Source organism: Amphiura filiformis, chromosome 6 (assembly GCF_039555335.1).
Source record: "Amphiura filiformis chromosome 6, Afil_fr2py, whole genome shotgun sequence".
Taxonomy (NCBI): Eukaryota; Metazoa; Echinodermata; class Ophiuroidea; order Amphilepidida; family Amphiuridae; genus Amphiura; species Amphiura filiformis.
Genome location: NC_092633.1, coordinates 75,367,788 through 75,392,064, shown reverse-complemented (window position 1 = coordinate 75,392,064; position 24,277 = coordinate 75,367,788). Strand labels below are relative to the sequence as shown.

Below are 24,277 nucleotides of genomic sequence, written 5' to 3'. Positions count from 1 at the left end.
TGATGGGTTGTCAAAACAATTTGACCCATATTTCCTGTACTATAGGCCCAAGGTGATTTCAAAAGCATGCTATGACCCGAGGGACATAAAGTCAATACCTCACTACTCATGGGCACTTGTGTCCCAGTTACAAGGACATTAGGACAGAGGCCATAAACTTGGGAAATGGGAGCAAGTTTAGAAACTTATACATGTACAATTTTATCAATTACCCCAAATGACCCCTAGATGACTGTGAGGAACCATCACCAAAGGATCACTCCACTAAAGTTGCATCAAAATTCATTGGGATTCTGTGCACAACAAAGCACTTTTAAAATAATTTTGATAAATGACCTCAACTGACCTTTGACCTAAAGCATAGTCAAATATATATCCACTCATGTGTCCCAAGTTGCATGGATATAGGCCTCACACTTTTGAAATGGAACAATTTTAGAAATATTAACCAACATTTTATCAATGGCCCCAAATGACATTTCCTTAGTACCCAAGGATCACTCCAATCATAATCAATTGGGTTCTGTGGACAAAGGAGCATTCTGATCAATTTTGGAAAATGATCTCAAATGACCTTTGACCTAAAACATAGGTCACCTAATTTGCTCACGGACGCTTGTGTCGAAGTTGCATGGTCAGAGCCTTGGTCATTGGAAGTGGGAGCAATTAAAAAAATCTTAACCAAACCTTAACACATGTACATACCAGAATTTGGACTATTTAGTGCATGAACATATTATTTCAAGTGACATAAAAACTTTTCAACATGCAGATCATGGACTATAGGATAATAGGACTTTCATCTAAGTTTCAAAAGTATCATTGCAAATGCAAGGGTCAATTGGCATTCTGTTGAAATAAACTTTGACTTACTTTTTCAGTCAATGAGACTGCTCAAATCTTTGCATGTAATAACTTTGTAACTACTGATGAAAACATCCTGAATAATGTCACAGTGTGGACACATTGAATTTCACATCATTTACATATGAATGCGGAATACTTGTTGCTGATTACAGATTTTGGAAGAAACAAAAACAGTTTTATTTAGAAAAAAGAAAGGATTCCATTTTCACTGTTATAAAACTAGAAAAGGCTGGTTTATCATCAACTTGTAAAAATGCTGCAAGTACTACAGGAATTGTAATTCAATCAAACAAACCCCATGGATGTTACTAATCTGTTTGTTTTGTGATTAGGACTAAAACATGCATCAAGTTTTTACATTTGTCCACTATCCCTTTAGAGCATGTGCACTGGCATTTTGCACAGATCTTTGAGATTTTAGTTCGGTCTTCCAAAAGCTGATTTCAAGATATAATTCAGTCCTATTTCTTCTTTGCTCCTTTACTAAAGAAGCTTGCTATACTTCTCATCCCTGTTTTGTCCACCTTACTCAATGCTTTCTGGCCAGATGTCAACTTGGATGCTGCCTACGAATAAAAAAAGAAAAAGAAATATAATTATAAACATAACTTACTTGAGGGTACCTGCATTCATAACAATATGGACTACAGCCTGTGAAAAAATTAGTTATCACACCGTAATTTGTTAACATTTATCCAAGCTGCAGTGTAAACAATCATGGCCATGGGTATACACTTTTAACGTCTTAGGAGTTGTGAAAGGCTATAGACCTTTTTAGTACACCAGATTTGCAATACAATGCCATAGCAATACATATTTGAAGTCTTTGAACCCCCAGTGGCTGTAGAAGTCTGGTAAATGTTTTAAAGGCAAATTAGGACAGGGAATTTTATTCAAATGACTGGCAAAACTCAATTTCTAACTGAGACCCTAATTTTCAGTGCATATACACTCACATTGGAATAAGGATGGTTCTGAGACAAGGACATGGATGCACCAGCGTATAAATCTTGCTGTTATGTTGGCGTAGACTCATTAACAAATTCCCAGCATTCCTTTTAAGATGTGTATGCAGATGGTCTATTCATGTACGTCTTGGTTTATATATTAGTGCAGTTGACATAGACGCAGTTGACAATTTGTAATTAAGCATGGTGTTATAACAAATGAAGATGATGGGCTGTAGATGGATGTGTCTGGAGGTGAAGTAGAAATACTATAGCTATGCCCCCTCTCTACCCACATCATTCAATGCTGGGGGTGCAGACCACATTAATAAAGGGGGGGGGGGCATTGCAAGGAAATAGGTTTGGTTGATTAAAAAAATGTTTCAAGTACTTTTGGCAGGTTAAACAAATGGTTAGTTTTAACTTGCTACAACTTAACTATGCAGACAAAATATCAGGGGTGTGATTGGTGCTTTTTGAAAAAAACCCCAAGGCAATGAAATTGCGAAGCGGAGCGAGCGAAGCTCTCGCCTGTTGCGACCAGGGGTCTGCTCAAGGGCCTGGTGGGGTCCAGGGGCAACGCCCGGTGGGGGTAGAGGCGAAGTTTTTTTTTTTTTGAAAATCCGGATTTTTTTTAATCCCAAAAATCCGAAATCCGGAAAATCACACCCTGAAATATGTTGGGCTTGATGGCTTATAAGGTCGAATAGCTGAAAATGTGTCATACAACCACATGAACAAATTTTAATCTTTCCCCAGAGTAGGCCAGTGCACATAAACGTTGAAAAAAACAAAACAAAAAACCCCAGCGCATACGAACCGGTGACCTTTGTATTACTAGCACAACACTCTAACCAACTGAGCTAAAGAGGCACGTTGGAGAAGAGCGAAAGATATAAGTCTATAGGTATTAGGTTTGAATGGTGTTCGTCACATTCCTAGCAGAAGGCATCAGAACTGCATATTTATAACAAATACACGAAGTCATATAACCACATGGCATATATTGCATCTGAACTCTTCAATTCTGAGTGTTTTTTCTTCTTACCTTGGGTTTGTCTTTCTTATCTGCAAAGTATTTACTGTAGTCTTCCTCTGGTTCTGAGCCACTGCTACCCTTTGCAACTTTGGCTTTCTGTAATGATATCAATCAAATATAAATTATGTGAAGAGAGATGGTTAAGATGATGTTCTGTCAAGAGATGTATACCCAGCAAACACAAAAATGTTCTTAATGTGTTATAAATAAGATCACATTTTAATGTTGGCTTATAAAAGGTCATGAAAACATTTGATATGAAAAAACGCTACAACATTTAAAAAATGTTGTCAAAATGTTATCTATATAATAATACGCATCGTCTATCTGTGTGTCTGCGTACGTGTTTGCCGACAAACGAGGACACACACAAGATTTTTCACCCTAAACTGTGGACCTACTTCCAACCGAGGACTGTCCTCGGTCTCAAACTGCTGCAAAAGACCTCAAATGCATGCTAGATGCTTTAAACGCTATTTGCCTGAAACCGAGGACCACACGTGTAAAAACTACCGTCCGCAGGGGTGATGGCTAAAATTCCGTTTCAGATTATACACACAAAAAATCCGCCATTTTAGTCCACGGTTAGGCGATGAAAACATCATACACACATCCTCGGTTAGATAGCAAAACACAATGTCCACGTTTGGAGGCAAACACAGACTGGGGGGTGGGGGTGTGTGTGTGTGTCTGTCTGTCTGTCTGTCCGCCTATTTTCTCGGAGACTTGGGGTCGCACGTTCCTCAAACTTGGTGGGTGGGTGCATCTTGACCCCAGACAGAACCAGTTTGTATTGGTTAGCGGGTCAAGGTCACCCGAGGTCATCCAGGGGTCAAATTAGTAAAAACTGTTTTTCTCAGAGACTGGGGGTCGCACGATCCTCAAACTTGACGGGTGGGTGCGTCTTGACCCGGGACATAACAAGTTAGTATTGGTTAGTGGGTCAATGTCACCAGAGGTCATCTAGGGGTCAAATTAGTAAAAACTGTCATATAGGCATGCAACTTGGTGGGTAGGTGTATCTTGACCTAAGACGGAACAAGTTTGTATTGGTTAGTGGGTCAAGGTCACCCAGGGGTCATCTGAGGTCAAATTAGTAACAACTGATTTCCGCCTATTTTCTCGGAGACTAGGGTCGCACGTTCCTCAAACTTGGTGGGTGGGTGCATCTGGACCTCAGACAGAACCAAGTTTGTTTCAGTAAGTGGGCCGAGGTCATCCAGGGGTCATCTGAGGTCAAATTAGTAAAAACTGTCGTATGGGCATGAAACTTGGTGGGTACAGTCAACTTTTAGAGTCAAATTTTTGGACGGTCATTTTGGGGTCATCCGGTGTCACCCAGGGGTCATCTGAGGTCAAAATAGTAAAAAATGTCGTATGGGCATGAAACTTGGTGGGTACAGTCAACTTTTTAGAGTCAAATTTTTTGACGGTCATTTTGGGGTCATCCAAGGTCAAATTACTAAAAACTGTTGTATGGGCATGAAACGTGGTGGGTACAGTCAACATTTAGAGCCAAATTTTGGAAGGTAATTTCGAGGTCACAAGGGGTCATCTCAGGTCAAATTACTGTAAAAACTGTCCTATGGGCATAAAACTTGGTGGGTACAGTCACCATCAGCCTGGTAATCGCGACAGCCGAGAACCGCCAAATACGGGTAACCGCCTAGTTGTAAAATATTCTTGGCAAAACATTTGTGCAAAATATTTTGTCAACTCTTAATTTACATTATCATTTTTATGTAAGAATGTTTTGAATCATTTATATTAAATAAAACATTTTTAAAACTAATTGAAGAGTTTAACCTCAACACTACACTATTTTTTCGCTCACCTGGAACGTTTTCACTAGTTCAACTTGCTATCTTGGCATTGTAGACAAGATATCATCGCAGCATCACCCTCTGCTGAAGACGCTAGTCGAATTAGTGAAAACTTTCCAGGTGAGCGGAAAAATAGTGCAGTGTTGAGGTTAAAGTCTTAATTATTTTATCTACCACTATGTATGATTATCCACTCGTATATATTTTTTATAAACGTTTTGTGTTTGCTGGGTTTATGTTTATGTCTGTTTTACAACAGCCATTGTAAAACAATAACCATTGTAAAACAATAACCATTGTAAAACAATAGCCATTGATCTCCAGTGCCTACCTCAAGTGACTTCAAGCATATCTTATAATCATGGGCATTGTGAGGCTCCAGAGCCTACTTCAGGTAACTTTAAGCATATTTTACGAGCATATTCCTGGGCATTGTGTTCTCCAGTGCCTATTTCAGGTAACTTCAAGAATATCTTACGAGCATATTCCTGGGCATTGAGATCTTTACAAAGAGATTATACTCAATGAGTATCAACTCAAAATTGCCTGTCGCTCATGGAGGGCAAATAGTGAACCTTTGTTGCACAGGTTTACACACACTCAGTGCACATTTTTGGCACAACATGTTATATGTAGAATGCAAACAACACCACATTTTGAATCTTAAGTTTGACAGGCATATATTTAAATTATCCGGTGGTACAGTATTTCGCCCTCCGTGAGGGACATGCAAACATGGAGGAGTTGGTACTCTTTGGTTCTACCCTAGGTACACTATTTACCCTGCATGAGCAACATGAAAACAAGGCGGAGTTGGTACTCTTTGGTTCTACCCTAGGTACACTATTTACCCTGCATGAGCAACATGAAAACAAGGTGGGTTGGTACTCTTTGGTTCTACCTCATTATATCTTATGTATATGGTGATATAATGTTAATAATAATAATTATACTTCAAACAATTATTATATAATTATGTTGAAAAGTCATCAATACTTTGTCTGTAGGTTCAGAAAAATTCATCATCCTTAGAGAGAATTATAAATATGATTGTGATGCAATTTTCAATCATGATATAGGTCTGAGCACAAAACAACATACTAACCTTGGCAGGTGGTTCAGAAGATTTCTCATCATTCTGAGTAGATTCTTTCTTTTTCTCAGCCTCTTTGATACTGGAAACAAATAATTAAACAAACAAAAGGGAATACACAAATAGTAAATCGTAAGTAAGCTTTTATAAAATATTACAAAAAAAATCAAAATGCACTGATCTTGTATTGTCATGTATGTTGCATAATGTTTAGGGCTAAGGTGAAAAGTTACAGAAGAAATACACCCTATTGCTAGTCGTGAAACACCAATACCAGCATTTTAGTCATGACTAGTGATGTCCTAGAGGGTTGAATAGAAGTCAACTGGTAGCAATTTGGTGCTGGGACAGCGACTTTTGAAATACATCAGCAATCACCTTTTCTGATCAAGTGACAGGTGTTTGCACTAAAAACATCATCCAAGAATGTTACAATCATTGCAACAGCTTAGAATGTTATGGTCATATGTTACCTACATACCTATTGCATCATTTTTGTAGTATTTTACGATTTATTAGTATTATTTATCACTTCCTATACTGATGTAAAATTGGATCGATGAAGCCCATATTTATTGGTCGAGCTATGAGTTTTAAAATATCGGACAAGATGTAATCGAATCCAATATTATAAAACTCATAGCGAGACCAATAAATATTGGGCGTAAAGCATCCAATTTTATCATTATTATGTTTTGGATCCAATATTTTCACACACTTGGACTCATCAAAACATAATAATTCCAGTAATCGGTCCTACAATTACAGTCATGTCTTACCCCATAAACTGGATAAGTTCTTTGCTTAAATCTGGATGGAGATAGTCACTGATCAAACCCGCTGCATACCTCACATAATCATCTGATATAGAAAAAATAACAAAACAAAAACAGGATATTCAAATTCAAGATTTAGAAAGAGTAAGGAAATACATATCGTCAGTCCGTATTCCATAGTGGCGTATAGGGCGGCGCCGCGTATACACCACTTTCCGACAAAATCGGTCTTGAAGAAATGCCAATTTAAAATTTGTGTAAATCAGACATTCATTATATTTTGTAAATGATGTGAAATTTCTGTAGTAAACTAAATAGATTTTATTGTTATATATTTTTCAAAAGAAATAAATACACCAGGCACAAAAAGAAACTCATCAGTTATATTCATCCTTGCTGTTCAATAACTTGATAATTTTGGATTATTCTGAAATATACATTTTGTTAATTGGACTTTTCTTTCTCGCTTGACACCCTGTTCGTGAACATTGAGCAAGAACTGACCAAGATATGCATGCGCCTCCAAACCCCAATATGAAAAGTTGCAATTTGAGTAAAACAAGAGTGTTTTTTCATACTAATAATAGAAGTCTACCCACCTGAATATGTTGATACAAATACAAATTGCATTAATCTACCGATTATGCGAAACACAAAAACCCTCTCACACAGAGATTTTCCTGACCTGTCCCTAAGACCGACCTATCGGCGCCTTTGAGTTGAGCGCATGCGCAACGATCCTGTTCACTCCCCACCGCCCAGAGAAATAACATACCGCAAGGGGTTAAGGAGGCGGATCAACATATTCAGGTGGGTAGACTTCTATTATTAGTATGAAAAAACACTCTTGTTTTACTCATACTTATACATAGAACTACCCACCTTCAATGTTGATACAAATACAAATTGCATTAACATTGACTAGCACCGCTAATAGGTGGTAGAGGTGCGGTCTGTTATTTAGACGCGAGGTCAGGAAAATCCCATTTTGCTTAAAAAGCAAGATACCAAGAAGATTGCTTAAAAGCAAAAACCCTGAAAATTGCTTGAAAAGCAAAAACAAGAATTGCTTAAAAAGCAAAACATAGACTAAAAAGACAATAGGATTTCAAGAATGTCTACAAGTAAAGTTATTCAATACACTTATGACCTGGTCATTCCTGAAAACAAATAAGGTTAGACAATCAATGATTAAGACATTAATGCTAATTGTTATCTTACCCTTATTGTCTGTTAGTCGAAGTCCTCGTCAAGACTGCTTTAGCGAACTTGACCCTGGAGTCGCCCTCTCCGACATTACGCAGATATGTATCAGTAAACGAGAGGCGGTGCTCCAAGATATAGTTTCGCAAATCTCGCTCAGAGTGACCCCTTTCTGAAATGCCCACGAGCCTGAAACTGTTCTAGTAGAATGTGCCGCAGGGGCACATGTTCCTTCGAACGCTTTAGCATCTACTATGAGCCAAACCAACCATCGTGCTAGTGTCTGTTTCAAGCTGCCTTGTTAGGTTTAGCATGGGTTATAAAAAGTTGGTCAGTCGATCCCCTAATATTACTGGTCCTATAAATATAGTGTTCGATAGTCCGCACAGGGCACCATAGTCTATCTTCTCGCACGGATGACTTAGTGCCAATCCTCGGAAGCAAGATGGACCCGTGTTGAAACGCTCTGGCGTTCATTTTAGCTATGAAACCTACTTTAAAGGTCATAGAGACGCCATTGCGTGAAAAAACAAGAGTTTTGAACGATAAAGCTTGCAATTCCGACCCACGACGGCCGGTTGCTAGCGCTACCAAAAAGACCGCTTTGAGAGTGATCTCTCGTAACGTGGCAGATTTCATCGGTTCATATGGTGCTCCTTTGAGAAGCTCCAAAACTTTGCTTAGATTCCATGCAGGAACGATTCTACGCTTAGGGGACGAGAATTGTACATGCCATTGAGGAGAAGACGGATGTAGTCATTCTTATATAGAGTTGATCCGTCCTCAAATCCCCTATGGATCGCTGCGATAGCCGATTTATAGTTGCTAACTGTGGCTACCTGTAAGCCAGAGTCGAACACTTCCGTGAGGAAGTCGGCTATCTGAGACTGAGTTGCTCTGGCAGGAGAGCAATTTGTCTTTTCGCACCACTTGTAGTATCGACCCAGACGCCCAGAATAGATTCCGAGTGTTGAGTCTTTTCTACTGTATGGCGATGAGGTTAGCAGCTTTTGTGAAAAGCCGCTCTCCTCGCAGCGTTGCCTGATAACGGCCATGCAGTTAACCTCAGATGACCCAGCTGAATGGTCGGCACCACTGTCTCCAGATCCTGCTGTCTCAGGAGGTCTGGTAACTGTGGAAGAAACCGAGGTGTACCTATGAGAAGGTTCACCATGGGCCAAACCATAGATGCCTTGGCCAAAAGGGTGCTATGAGTATTATGTTGCAATCTTCGCTGGCTATTTTCTGTATTACTCTCTGTAGCAGCGAAATTGGAGGGAATGCGTAGGCCGTCATTCCTCTCCAGTTCAAGTGTAGTGCGTCTACCGCCAGTGCTCTTGGATCTCGCATCCTGGAGCAATATACTGGTAGTTGGTGGTTGCTTGCTGATGCAAACAGATCCACTGTCGGATAAAACATTACTCGGAAGATGGTTTGGACCACCTGAGGAGACAGTGCCCATTCTGTCGGGCCCGCACCTCGACCTCGAGAGAGGTCGTCCGCTAGAATGTTTGTGACCCGGCTATGTGGATAGCCTTGAGTGACATTCCTCGATGGTGACACTTCTTCAACAAGCGAAGAGTGTGCATGCACAACAGGGAGATTTTGTACCTCCTTGTTTGTTGATGTATGCTACCACCGTCGAATTGTCCGACTGCACTATGAACTTGCAACCCATCAACTGATCTTCAACGCCTGGATCGCTTCTTTCTACCGCCCAGAGTTCTAACAAGTTGATGTGAGACTTGGCTTCCGCTAGGGACCACAGGCCCGAAGCCGCCTGATCCTGAATATGACCCCCAGCCCATCTTCGACGCGTCCGTCGTGATGGTAAGCTGAGGGAGGGGGGCAGGAAATCTGACCCCTATGTTCAGGTTGGCCGTCGTGGACCACCACTTGAGTTTGTCGCGGATCAGTTCCGACATTGGAACCATCCTGTAAACTGAGTGGCAACTGGGTCTGTAAAACGCCAGTAGGTGCAGCTGAATTGGTCTCATATGCATACGACAATTCGTCATCAGGTCTACTAGACTGGCCATGAGTCCTAACACTCTTAGCCAAGCAGTGGCTGGAGCGTGACTTTCTGCACTGAGAATCTTGACGCATTGTATTATGTTCATAATTCTCTCCGGAGAGGGCCTGGCCAGGCCCTCCGATAAGTGCAGACGGGCCCCCAGAAAGTGGGGGATCTGGGTCGGGACGAAGTTTGATTTCCTCACATTTATCACAAAACCCAAACTCGCCACGGTCTCTTGAACCATTTTTATATGGTGCAGAGCCTCTACCCGCGACCGACTGTATATCAGCCAGTCGTCGAGGTAAACGCACAGATTGACGCCCTTTCGTCTGAGATAAGCCGCCACTGTCTTTACTATACGAGTAAAGACCCGTGGAGCTGTGGAAAGACCGAATGGAAGACATCGAAACATGTATGTCTGGTCTTTCACCCTGAACTTGAGCCATATCCGTTCGTTCGGGTGGCCCGGTACATGAAGGTACGCATCGTTGAAATCTATTGACGATCCCCAACAATCTTTGATTGGACATGTCAGAACAGTTGCCAGAGTCTCCATCCTGAATCTTCGTGGTTTGATATATTTGTGCAATGGTTGAGATTCAGGATGGGACGCCAGTCTCCAGTCTTTTTTGGGAGCCAGAAAGAAGCTCGACCAAAACCCCCTTGAAAGGGGGGGAAGACTGGGACTATGGCATTTTTCTGAAGTAGATTTGAAACTTCGGAGAGCAGTACCTGCCTCTGAACTAGAGAGGCTGGTAATCTTGTCTCCCTCTGCAGGTTCTGCGACGGAGGGGTTGTGGTAAACTCTAACTGATAACCCCTGCTCACTACCCCAAGCACCCATGAGCCCGGGCTGATGGTTTCCCATGCCCGGCGTATGTCTGTGCTGCCGCCCACCTGTGGGGAAACCCCTGGTGGAGGGTTCACCAGTAAAGGTGAACACGCGGCCGCCCGTGCCCTCAGGTACGAGACGACTTTCCCCATGAGCGCATTTTGCTCTTGGAGGATTGCCGCCGCTCCTGTGCCTGCTCTCTTCTTACCCCGAGGGGCGGAAGAGGCGGCGCTGGCAGGTGCTTGAGCTTGTGGCGTCACATTGGAAGAGGCTTGTCCGGTCACCTTGACTTTGGCATGACCTCTTGACCTCCTCTTCCTAGACTTGCCTTTCTTGGTTAAAGACGAAGTCTTTTCCTGCAGAGCTCTCTCTTGGGTGAGTTGAGTTGCGAGGGTATCAACCACTGAACAAAACCCATCACCAAAGAGTGAGGCTTGTGCCACCGGAGTCTCTTTCAACTTTTCTGACAAGTCTTTGTTGAAAACGAGATTCAACGAGGCACAAGCGCTTCTCCCGCTTAAGTAGGACTGCTCTGCGAGTCAGTAGCATAGATTCCTCCATGATAGTAGAGGAAAGCTTTGCCGCTAGCTCACAATCCCGATAAAGATCGGAATCCTCCCCACACAGCTCCTTCACTTGATGACCTACACTCGAGGTCAACAAAGAAGAAAAGGCTGAAAGTCTGGTAGATACTCTGAGAGAATTATCCACCGACTTTAATTGTTCCTCCCAATATGGGGAGAACGATTGTGGGTGGTTCTTATTCACTTGGTGAGGTAAGAACTTAGCAACGCCCCTTCTATACCTGGGCACCGGAACATTCCGTTATAGTCCTTCTCAGACACACGGAACGCTTTTCCCGTAGGGTCGCCCTCTATAAGACAAGGATCCACGATGATCTCCTTTCTTATCAAGAGCCTGCCAATAGCCAAGTATTTCGGCAGGAAGAGTGACACCAGATAATGTGTGTAGTCCACTACCTCCCCCCAAGCCTCCTAGAAGGACGCTTGGTGTCTCCTCGGTTACCTCAGGACCATACGTCAAGTCTAAGTTACGAGCTAGACGACGTAACGTGTCCGGGTCTCCTTCGAAAACCGGGTGGTATAGAATCTACCCCACTAGACGTTGACTCACTTGCCCCCTCAGTACGGGCCGGAGGAAATGACGCCATCTCATGTGACGATCCTCCTCGCCAGAGTCTTCCTCACCCTCACTGGTATCTGAATCCGACCCAACACCGATCTGTGATTCATACTCCTGTGTTTCAGAAGTGTTTGTCATGGTCGATCCCTCAGTGTAACCTGATAGGAGACCCGACATAACGCCAACGGAAGGGGAGGACACGCCGGCACCTTGCGATGCATTAGGTGTCACTGGGAACGAGGCTCGCTTAGTTACCGTTACGTGTCGACCGCCTACTCGGCTGCTGTCGCACTGGTACCGACCTAGGTGCTCTACGCCCCTACCCGGCAACCCCGAGTATTCTGAACTTGAGTCTGTCCAAGTCCGAACCTCTGCGGGTTAAACCAAGGAGGAACACATCCCCACATTGCTGCCGGATTCATCCACGGCCCAGCATTGGGGAAATTCCCTGATTAACGGGTATACCAACTCCTGGCACCCCCATGCTTGTTGCCACTGTCCGGTCTGTGGTACAGTAGTATACAAGTTGGGATTGGGCGCGGTTAGCCAGCGGTTGGCAACTCTCGACCTTGGGAAAGTTGAATGACCGCTGGGTCCCTGCTGACTAGTTGATTGATAAACACTAGTATAACCTCGAGGATTATCGACCGTATTGGGAGAATCCGAGGTCAGCGCTGCTTGATTGAACACTTGATGTAGTGTACTTGGGGAGTTATTCATCATTGAATAATTCGACCCATCAAGCATGACCCTAGGTGATCGACTATCAAAAGGATGAACATCCTCTTGAGACCGCTCATGAGTAACTTGAGCAGTCGGATCAATACCTGATGATAATAACTTATCAGGGGGCTCCGCCCATGTCCACGCTACCCTGGATATCCCGGGTTGCATGTAACGGGGTGCCAATGATAGGCTCGAGGGTAGCACCTTCCGCATCTACCGATCCTTTCATTACTGATCTAGTCTCGCTCACGGGGGACCCCGTTACTAGAAATTGGGTCTACCACTGGCTCCGCTTTCTTCGAGAGGTTTCCCCTGTACTCCGAACTAAGCCTAGTGGGTCCCTTGTCACTTTCGGGATCGCTCCCTTACTGGTAGTAACACTAGATCCTGGCCCCCCGTGTTCAACAGAACATACTGTTTACTAGCGAGAGAACCAGTATCAGATCCTCCTATTTTCCGGGGTTATTCACCCCTGTACTAATGGGTAGATCTTTGGAACCCTGCACTTTCCTGGGGTTTCCCCCTGTACTAATAACTGGGTTCATTGTATCGAGACCAGCTGTGTTCCCCGGCACTTGCGCACCTGTACTAACTGCTGGTCCCAACTCTGACATTTTCTGTGGCACTACAGTCGCACCCCTACTCGTGTCTCGAGCCTTTAGACCCCAATTCAGGATTCCCGGGGAACCTGAACCAGAGAAAAGGGCAGGAGCCCTAGCATCGGTAGCCCCTTGCCGCCTAACTTAAGCGGTAGCGGCCTCCTTTGCTATCACGCTGCTGCTTTCTCAACTAACTTACCCGACTTACCACCTTTTGAAGGTCTCTGCTTGGATGGTCTAATTTGCTGACCTCGCTCCAAAGCGTCAAACTGCTCCTCTGAAATCCCTATACATATGGTACATCTGGCGGAACGCTAACACTCACGATGAACATAACAAAGTAAATGAGGGTCCCAGCCAGGAACCGGTGATGGGCACTTAGCACATCGACGGGAAGACATATTATATAATATATAGAGGATACAGGTCACTTCAAAGTACTAGCAAGATGGTATAATCTTTATTATGGTAATTAGATTTCGATTAAATTTTATTCAATCTACACAGAGAACGGCACAAAATAGAGATTATATAGAATATATCTCTATAAAAATGACTATAAAAACCCGTCACTCGACTTCGATATAGCTTCACTGATAGTAGCAATCCACCATCACACAACTTTCACCTACTGTATCGCCTCTGGTATGTTGTCACTAGTCTAATTCTAACAACTGCCAAGAACAACAGGAAAACGCTATATGAGTATAACAAGTTACGGATATCATATATAGAATAAATTGTGTGATTAAACTATACAGCGGACGCTCTAGCAATGCCTTCCTAAAAGCTAGGCAATCACACGGTAACAAAGGGCGATCCTAAGATTAGCGACCGCCATGTTTTGGGCGATCGCGGGAATCGAAAAATTCGACTAAAGGACACATCCCGATAGTTTAATGAGTTTAAAAGTTCCCCATGATACTTAACACTCTCCGCTATAACTGCTATCCTTCCGATTGCAATACACGGCTGTTTTAGTACACAAAATCGTTCACCAACAAGCACGACCGTCCGAGCTCATAAGCAACACGCCTTTCTTGGGCGGTGACAAAAATTTTGAACAGGGATCGCTTAGACGCATGCGCTAACTCAAAGGGCGCCGATAGGTCGGTCTTAGGGACAGGTCAGGAAAATCTCTGTGTGAGAGGGTTTTTGTGTTTCGCATAATCGGTAGATTAATGCAATTTGTATTTGTATCAACATTGAAGGTGGGTAGTTCTATGTATAAGTATTAACAATTCAATTGTGCCTGTTACACTGTGTGCTTTATTGATTGGTCCGTGGTGGTTGTGTGCAATACAACGATGCGTTCCCATTGAAAACCGTTGAAAATGCAACTTTTCTTTTTGGGGTTTGAGGCTTTGGAGGCGCATATCTTGGTCAATTCTTGTTCGTTTTTCACGAACAGGGTGTCAAATGAGAAAGCAAAGTCTAATTAACAAAATGTATATTTCAGAATAATCCAAATTGATCAAGTTATTGAACAGCAATGATGAATATAACTGACGAGTTTCTTTTTGTGCCTGGTGTACATACTATTGCTGGCAAACTGAAAATAAAACTATACGTCACTATGGAAAACAAACAAAACGCAATACCCTAACCGTGACGTTAACCGTGACGCCACCTCGCTCACTGTGCAATCCCTATATGCGTTATTTTTCGTCGTTCAGTATTCCATAGTGGCGATAGGTTCGACACGCTGCGTACGCCACTATGACATACAATTTTTTCATTTTTGCCGATATTTCATAATTATAAAATGTGTATAAAAAGTGGCGTATGGTCGATACGCCACTATGGAATACAAAAAAAATGTCACTTTGTAACTATACGCCACATTTAATTGATTAATTAGCTAATTATGACTGATGAGACTTAGAAAAAATAAAAGAGAACATCATTAAAAACATATGTGCCAATTTTCAAAAAAATGACCAAAAATCACTTTACGCCACTATGGAATACAGCCGACGATTATGTGATGTGATCAAGCAAAATGAGTCGGATGTCGGGAATATTGATTTTGAGACATAGCCAATAATAGTATTCAACTTCCTTTGTTCTGAGCAACACTAAAATAGGCATATTTCTGGAACCATAAGTCCTAAATATGATGACGTTTTCAGCAAAATCAAGCTCTTGAGAATGGCTAAGCCTGAGAGTAATACCTGGGAAATCAAGTCCTGCTAGAAAATCTATTGTGGATTTGCATCTAAGTGGTGCAAGTTGTAAGCAGACAAAAGCAATAACAGGGTTTGTGACATTTAAAACAACTGTAGCATATTAATTATGCATGTCATGAAATTATGTAAAATATCACACTTTCATTTGCAGTGCAATACGCTCACTAAGACAAAATACAGGTCAAAGCAATGCCTTGCTGATCTCCAGTGCAGATCATTCCCTCGATATGTTCAATGCTACTACTTCTCAACTGCTATGTGAATTTTCAAAACCTGACAGACCATCTTGGTGTCAGCTTTCACTTCATTTCTTAACATTACCTCTTGATGTTTCTTTTCCTTTGCTACTTCTAACAAATGTTGCTGACTGAGACCCGGCTGCACAATGAATACTGTTTTCTTCTAGGGTGGTGGCTGTCCGCTCAACTTTGGTTTGTAACCATGACAATGTTTTCTTGTTGTTGTATCGATATACTTTCAAATCATCATCTCCTGTGTGAGATAAACAGAATAATGACTTAATACTTTTCACACCATAATGGACATTTGAAAATGTAAGGAGTGTGGTGTATGCCAAGTATTTAATAGGAAAATAATGAGTATACACCAACAATGTTCAGGTATTTTACCAAGATATTCAATCATGGAATTTTACACACTTGTGGTGGTGGAGCAAAAATCTTATATTGAAAGCATTGTAATATTTTGAGGTGTACATCTACAATGTATCCATACCCAGGCCTTGCCGTCTAGATTTTAAAGACGAGTGTTCAATCACTAGCTAGCACGATGCTAGGCGAGTGGTCAAATCATACACTAGTGGTAGAATTACTCTCTAAGTCATTTGTATTAATATGTGATGCGATCAAGCAAAATCAGTCGGAACTCGGCAATAATAAATTTTCAGTTTCTTATAGGATAGTAAAAAGGATTTACGAAGCTGGATTTTGCAGAAACCCCCACTGAAATTGAACAACCAGTTCCAAAGATATGAGCAATTAAAGCGCTTCCAAAACAATAGGTAACAAAAGGAAATATTGCCTTTGTTTGGCTATATCTCAAAATCAATATTTCCGAGTTCCGACTGATTTTGCTTGATCGCATCACATATAAAACACTTACGCACTGTTGACACCTTCTCTTTGGTTTTCAGTGATTAAGGCTAATTTATTACGATAAATCGAATACATTAAAAGTGCTAAAACTTGAATGTATGCCTTAATTGGAATCAATTTTTGGTGATTCACAGCGAGCGGTATTTAGTATTTATGGCGAGTAGAAAACCACTCACTAGAAATTGAGTTTGGGCAAGCCGTGGCGAGCGAGAGCGATCACTCGCCTCAAACGGCAAGGCCTGTATACCACATGGTGTCATTCACCATTTACTGATAGCATCTGCTTTAAATGACATCCGCATAACAAAATAAACAAATATTCAATTTGTACTATACAAATTACCTTTGACATCACAACAGTGTTCCAGATTTGAAAGGCCACTACAATTTACAAGCCTATGGCATTGTGGGTAATTATCATCGATTACTATCTGGTCTAATGTCATGAATTTGTTCATCTGAAAAGGTAAAAACATAATACTGTGATCAGTTTGTAACAAGGTCTTAGCCAGCCATACGTCTGCCTGTCTTTAAGACGCGCTAACCAATATTTTAGACGGGTAGATTTAATGGATTTTACAGATGTGATAGCTCTAAAACAGATGATTTTAAGGGTATATGAACTTGGGACTAATTCAAAGTGATATGTAAAGGCCAAATCAGGACATATTTGAACCCAGTGATCCTTCCATGGGTATAGACAAGTTGTTTTATATTTGAGAGTCAAATTTTGGTATAGAATTGGACGGGTGGTTTCTGATTTCTGGCTAAGACTCTGGTTTGTAATATGCAAGAATTATTAAGTTTTTGTTAAATGTACACATCAATAATGTCCCAACTGATGCCACACAAATTCACAAAAGTGTGTGTTAATCACACAATATGTACAGCACATAGTCTATTGTTTCAATTGCTGCTGCAAGATTGAGTGCAGTTTTCCATTTCTCTTGATTTCTTTGACTGAGGCGGTTAGTGATTACAAATACTAAACATAAATAATAAATAATGAAAAAAAAAAGCCTCATGCCATTTGAAAAATGTATGGATGCAAATTTATCTAAAACTTTGATTCTCGTGGCCTAAACTCTTACCTGTTTGTCTGATTTCCTTAAGTATGGTAAAACAAGAAAGAGTGGGTCCACTGGAGTCACCATCTTGATTGAACCATCTGTACAAATGAAAAGAAAGCTAGATGGTTACATGGAATACAGAAGGCACATACAACTTGTTTTATTCAAAATGCCTGGTGAATGACAAGGGTGCATTCATAATTTTCTAACATACATGTAGTAGTAATATAAAATCTTAATTTTGTTAAATATCAAACATTCAAGAATGCAAACTGAGCTAATTTCAAACAACTTGAAAAATAAAAGAAAAACAATCTAAATTACAGATATGGCCATATGGTCATTTGTTAAAAAAACAACATTTATTTTGTCACATTCATGTAGAAAGATTCAAGCCAGGTATACCAACTTGGTGTGAGGAACAAAGACAAGATAAAAACCATGATGGTGTACACTGTTACTGTACTAGAATCTTTACTTTGTCTAATATTCCTGTGGTTTTGGATTTCTTCTAGTACAGTAACAGTGTACACCATTCTGGTTTACATACTGCATTAGTTTTTATCTTGTCGTTGTTCCTAACACCAAGTTGGTATACCTGGCTTGAATCTTTCTTTTTTTTATATATTCTCGGTATCCTCTTGTATCATCCTTTGATCCTTGGTGTGTTTTGTACCTCGTCCGTTGGTACCATTACCTACTTTCACATTCATGTACACAAATTCCAGAGTATTTCAGTATATGCTAGCATGTAACATGAGCAAGAAGAAATATGACAATTGTCACCGCTTGATATGTTACTTGCAATTGGCATCAGGTAAACTTTAAATACTCACCTAGTGGCATAGCCAAGTGGGCAGTCTCCCCCCATCCCTGTCAAAGTTTTCCCCCTTGAAATTTGCCTTGATTCCATCCTACTCCATGCCCCACCTCTGGCTACTACGCTACTCACCTTGTTGTACTGTTTGATTAATAAACCATGACCTGAAATTTTCTTTAAATGCTGTTACTTCATAAATAAGTGTCCCGTCACTATTTAACATAAACATTGCTCCCAGATCTGTGGAGAGTAAACAAGAAATAACAAGAAATGTCATTATTCAAAAGAACTAAGAAAACCCAGACAGGGTTAAGTTTTTGCCAGCAAAGTGGCAAAAACTGGCAAAAACCTGTCTTTGCCCGGTTTAAACTGGCAAAAACTCACATAAAGTCACTCAAACATTAAAAAGTAACACAAAAAGCTAATAAATACTAACCAACAACTTTTAATTAATCATTCAACATACTTTTTTGTCTCATCAAGTCCTTAAACTGAAAAAGTTTTGAATTTGATATATGTCACATTTCCGTTAAATGCACTTGACCAAAGAAATCGCATGCCTTTAATTTCTTAATATGTTACCGGTAGGCCCTACTTATTTTCAAAAACCTGGCCTTGTTACACTCAGGAAATTATTTTGGTATCTTAATAATTTGCATTTGAGATGAAAAACTGAGCTATAAATCACTTTTATAGTTTTTGCAGGCAAAAACTGTTTTTGACAAGCAGTTAAAACCACGTTTTTTTCCACCTGTGGCAAAAACCTGCGAACCCTGAACCTAGAGAATTGCCGCAGGCTATGGAAAAATCAGTGGACCTCAGTTATCATTCTACTGAAGCCAATTACTTTAACAACAGCTTATACTTGCCTGTTTTTGGATGCAGTAATTGGACAAATACAGGATCCTCTGTATCATTATCATCCACTTGAATTGCTTTATCTGAAACAGATTTGAAAGGAAAAAAAATAATATGTCATGTATCTAGATATAAAATCATCTTTCTAAAACATATAAGTTGATACAATGTGATTTGGAAAGATGATTTTATAACTATAGTTTCCTATCTACATGAAATGTACAAGGTAAATTGGTTTACAAGGTAAACAAGGTGTTCTGGTCTTGATGATTATATGTGATTATTGTAGTGACTCTAAAGCACTTCGCTCTAGCGCTACCCCTGCTGCTCAGTACATGTAGGCAGGGTTTTCTTTAATGCACAAAACACACGTATTTATGCGTTCAGGCACTTTTCTGACTCCTTCAAATCCCTAGTTCCAAAGTCCAATGCATACAAAATCTTGAAAACGTACGCGTTCGGATATTGCAAGAATTGAATAGAGAAACACCTGATATTGTGTATTTATTCTCGGCTTTTGGCATTTAGGACCTATACTCCCGATATGTAGGACAACGAAAGGCTTTATGGACCGGCATTTCACAATTTTCAGCTTTTCAACCGTTCAAATTTAAATTTTACAAAGTAATAGTGCCAAAATGGTCCACCAAATCGCTTCAATTAGGTCTTCATTTTGCAAAATTTTTCCAAGTTCTAAGGGGGGAACATCACCCTGCGTAGTTGATAAACAAATGGCCACTTTCACTTCTGCTTTCGACATTTGCCAATTTATGTTTAACACAATTTATAGGCCTACCATAATAGGGAAAATTTGCCGTCCACGAAAGACTCCATGGACTGCTCATTTCACAAATGTTCGGCTTTTTAAACTAAAATTTTACACATTAATATTGCCAAAATGATCCACCAAATTGCTTCAATTAGGTCTTCATTTTGCAAAAGTTTCTTACTTCTCAGGGGGCATCTTTAAATATTATTATTTTCTTCTAAAATTGCCCCCACCCCCTTCTGACTGCTCTACATGTAGATCCGCCACTGCTCCAAACAGTGGCATAGATTTCTTTTTGACTCGGGGGAGGGGTGTCTTGAAGTATAGTGAATCCAGCACCTTTTGGAGAAAGAATAAGTTTATGGTACAACAAATTTTGCCATTTTGAAGCTTAACTGTTGAAATATGGTGCAAAAGTGGAATAAATTCGCGAGAAGCGCGCAAAAATGTGCACTTTTGGGGCTAAAATGGCTAAATATGAGGTTAATTTGGTCAGAAACCCACATACAGGTGTCAACATTGGGGGATGATTGTATGGACCATCCCCATGGCAAAATATTGGGGGATATTCCCCCCCCCCCCCATATGAATTTCTCCAAGGCAATTTTGTTCAGTGAAATTGTATAGTAAATTCACTGGACATTTATCAATTTTTTCTGACCACCATCTACTGTTCAATACACACAAAGCAATGTAAACAACATTTCTATTGTTCGATCGAAATTCCACTTTTACACAGCGTTACTGGATCATGAAACAGTTAGAAACTGTGGAACATATTTTTGTTCTTTCGTCATAGCCTCCCAATAATTTATTTTTATGACATTTAAAAACAACAGTGAAAACAAACACATTTTCAGCTTTCTGTACATATAATATTGTGTATATATCTACATTAGCAAGGTTATTTTGATCGGAGGAAGTCGAGTCCCGTGGCCAAGTTTGTCACCCATGCAAACGCTATGGAAATTGCTGATATTACGCCGCTTCGTATTGGTTGTTACGATAGACGGTGTTTTATTTTAACCAATTGGAAAGAATTTTATATCAGCATTTGGCTAAGATTGCCAGTAAAACGATGGCGCTTTCGTCCAAAATAAATGATACACTCCGGGAGTATTTATATGCAGAGGAACTGAGGAAGCCGGTCGCTATGGACTAAAAACGATCATGCCACAGGAAATTTGACGAAACTTGGGAACAGAAAAAATTAAGTGACGGCGGATTTTTACAAAATATAAATATAAATTTTATACTACAAGATCGGTAACAAACTAAGCTTCAACAAACCCTTTTCGTCCATGAAAAAAGACCTTTCCATTCAAAAGAACAAAACCGTGCAAAATCGGCCATTTTTCAAGGGTTTTCAAGCCTTTTCTGACCAGAAAACAAGTCGCGCAGATAATGAAGCTTGAGTGAACAGGACAAATTCATATGCCCCCCACCACCCCAATCCGGATATATGCCTATGGCTCCAAAAACACACATATTGTTAAAAATGTCTTCAAAAATAATATTATAAAAATATCCCTTGGGCAATGTTTTGACTCCTTCAGAGGAAAAATTTGCAATTGAAAGTGTCAAAAAAATTTGAAAATACCCCTTCAGCAAAATGCTTAACCCTAACACCCAAAAATCTTACAAAATCTTACGATGAAAAAATCTGCGCATGTATGAATCCCAGGGTCTGCGATGACGCAATCACCCTAAGTGTTATATGCGCACGGAATTGCTGGCCGGGCAGCAATAACCCGTAGCTACCGGTCCGTGATCGTGTGCTTGGCATGCGAGGGGTCAAAGGTTCAATCTCAAAAGTGCCAAGTCAAAATTCTTCTTCTCCTTGACTTTTTCGGATCTTCTTTGACTTCCGATCCCAAAAAGCAGGGTCCAGTGTTAGGGTTAAAGAAAACCCTGCATGTAGGCATAAAGTGCCAGTTGGAAGGTCCCAAAAAAGGTAACTGTTGTGTCCGGCTGATAACACCTTCAGTGAGTTCAGTCTTTATGGACTTTAGCATTTTTCTCCTATCTTCCATGCTTCTGCAGGGATGTACTTCAGAAATTGAGGATGATAAACTGATAATATTGCAACATTGAGCTGGCACCCGAGCTAGCTCTGTGGATATGTCAGATTACCGGGTACCGTACATTATTTTTTTTGTGTAAATTGCACTTCTTAATAGTACTCTGGACTGACTCGGGCAAATGTTGGGCCCGGGATGTCGGGCTGGCAACATTTCTGCCTGTGGCTGGTATTAACTTTTATGAGTTATATACATGTACCTGCCCGACTGGCTAGTGGCCAAAAAGTTAGAGTACAGGTACCGATATGGTACTGAACACCTTTGATTCTGACTTCACATTGGATCTTGATGAAGCCCCCTCAAAGTTGCTGTCTTGTAAGGGAGCTAAAACCTAAATCCCTCTTCTGGAACTGTAAACCGTAATTTCAAATTCTGACCTCAAAACATATTTCTAGCCCTAAATTCCAAAATCCTAACCCTAAAAATGTGTAGGATACGGTACCCTATTTTGTAAACCAAAATCAAAATTCAATAATTTATAGGTATGAGATGCAAACCCAGATGATGGTGGACGACATTATTCAATTCAGTCAATCTTGCCCCCCCCCCGTACCACATAGAAAAGCTGCACTATCATGAGACTATGTGCTGTTTTGTTTTTTAAGGGGGTACTACACCCCTCGATAAATTTATGTCTATTTTTCCATTTTTCTCAAAAACTAATTTTAAACACAGTGGTAACAAAAGTTATGTATCTTATAGGGGCAAGGAATCCAATTACTTCACTGAAATTTCAGTGACTCAAGACAAGCGGTTCGTTATTTATGGTAAGAAAAGAGGTACCGCTAGAATGTACCTCATTTCCTATCATATATACTGAACCGCTTGTCTTGAGTCACTGAAATTTCAGTGTATTAATTGGATTCCTTGCCCCAATAATATACATCACTTTTGTTACCAGTGTGTTATTATTTTTTTGAGAAAATGCAAAAATAGTCACAATTTACCACAGGGGTGTAGTACCCCTTAATTGATGCATTTTAATGTTGGCTGAATATTTTTGATGAAAGTCAATCTTTGACAAGATGTAACTTTGCTACGGAAAGTGCTATGACAAAACAGTTTTCAGTTTTGGCTTTCTTTAGGCCTTAATTTTTTATAAAATGATGCAGTTTGATGGCAAATTTGAATTCACCTTTCATACCTATAAGGCCGTGTAAAATTAATATTTTGGTTCTCGTCCCCTCCCGCCTCAATTTCTGGGATTTGTCAGATTTTTTTTTTTTTTTATAGATTTTTCAATTTTTAAGACTTTGGAATGATTTATGAAATCTTCATACATATAAATAAGTTTATTAGAGAACAAGCATCACTTCCAAGTCTTTTTGTGGTACTCTAGGGGGTTAATCCCTCAGAATCTCACATTTAAAAAAAAAAAAAAAGGGCCTCATCGTTTCCTCGAGCACTGTTGGAGAAGACCGAAAACTACTGACAATGCTAATTTTACATTGAAAAAAAAAAAAAAAAAAAAAAACACCTCCTCCTCATCAATTCATGAAAATCCTCTGGGCCGAGAACCAAAACATTAATTTTATACGGCCTAATGTGACCTAAAAAAGATCTACAAAATGTGCCCCTTTCATTGGCTGCTGGCCCGGGCTGCTGGATTTGTTTATAAATCTGACAGCCCCTATTACTATAGCCAAAATATTAAATTCTCGATCATGAGAGCCAACTTGGAGTGCGCACAGTTATTTGCGTCAAGCGTGCATTACACGCAAAGACCGGTGCTATGGCGCAAACACAGCTTTTGAGAATTGACCAATCACACATGCACACGGTCGACGGTCGTTGCTGTTTGGTCATATGCAGGTCGCGTGATCGTGTTATTCTATGAAAAGTACGCTGACTCAGAAGGTACATCCTCTCATGATCGAGAATTTGTTATTTTGGCTATTAGGGCTGGCCAGCTTTTTAGTTAAGCTTAAAATTTAAATTTAGTTTAAAAAAATAACATAAACATTAACTTTAAAATGATTATTATAACAACTTTATTTACATTTTTATTCAGCTTACCTGGTGCTATAATAACCCATTGGTTCTGATCTTTTTTCTGCTTCTTCCCATTACAAGACATTTTTGAATCGTTTCGTTTTGTGGAAGATTCTGTTGTTTGACTTTGTGTAAGCTTACTCTTCGATCGAGATGTTCTCATGTTTTCAGTGCAGCCGCTTTCGCGGGATTTTAACGAGGTCAAAATAAACTTCACCTTTGACACGCTGTAGCCTCATTCTATGCGCACGGTTCAAAACATATTACACAAGATATATCACCAAACATGCCAAAGTTCATAAGCAGATATAGAAGGAG

General features: G+C 40.4%; 1 protein-coding gene across 1 annotated transcript; it reads right to left on the bottom strand.

The window, feature by feature from the left end:
* Positions 1-24,201, bottom strand: LOC140156038 (ribonuclease H2 subunit B-like). Its single transcript, XM_072179145.1, has 10 exons — positions 23,984-24,201; positions 19,129-19,200; positions 18,392-18,499; positions 17,461-17,537; positions 16,713-16,827; positions 15,576-15,746; positions 6,549-6,630; positions 5,782-5,851; positions 2,863-2,949; positions 1-1,433 (listed from the first exon to the last, which is right to left on the bottom strand). The coding sequence occupies exons 1-10, from the start codon at positions 24,120-24,122 to the stop codon at positions 1,329-1,331; spliced, it is 1,026 nt and encodes a 341-aa protein (XP_072035246.1). The 5' UTR covers positions 24,123-24,201; the 3' UTR covers positions 1-1,328.
* Between the last annotated feature and the right edge of the window lie 76 nt (positions 24,202-24,277).

What these genes read in the sequence shown, in the direction of transcription:
- LOC140156038 (XM_072179145.1), bottom strand. Translation starts at nt 24,122, where the DNA reads ATGAGAACATCTCGATCGAAGAGTAAGCTTACACAAAGTCAAACAACA. An exon ending in ATGGGTTATTATAGCACCAG is followed by an intron (nt 19,201 to 23,983) that starts GTAAGCTGAATA and finishes AATCTGTTTCAG; the next exon opens with ATAAAGCAATTCAAGTGGAT. An exon ending in CTTCTGAACCACCTGCCAAG is followed by an intron (nt 2,950 to 5,781) that starts GTTAGTATGTTG and finishes ATATCATTACAG; the next exon opens with AAAGCCAAAGTTGCAAAGGG.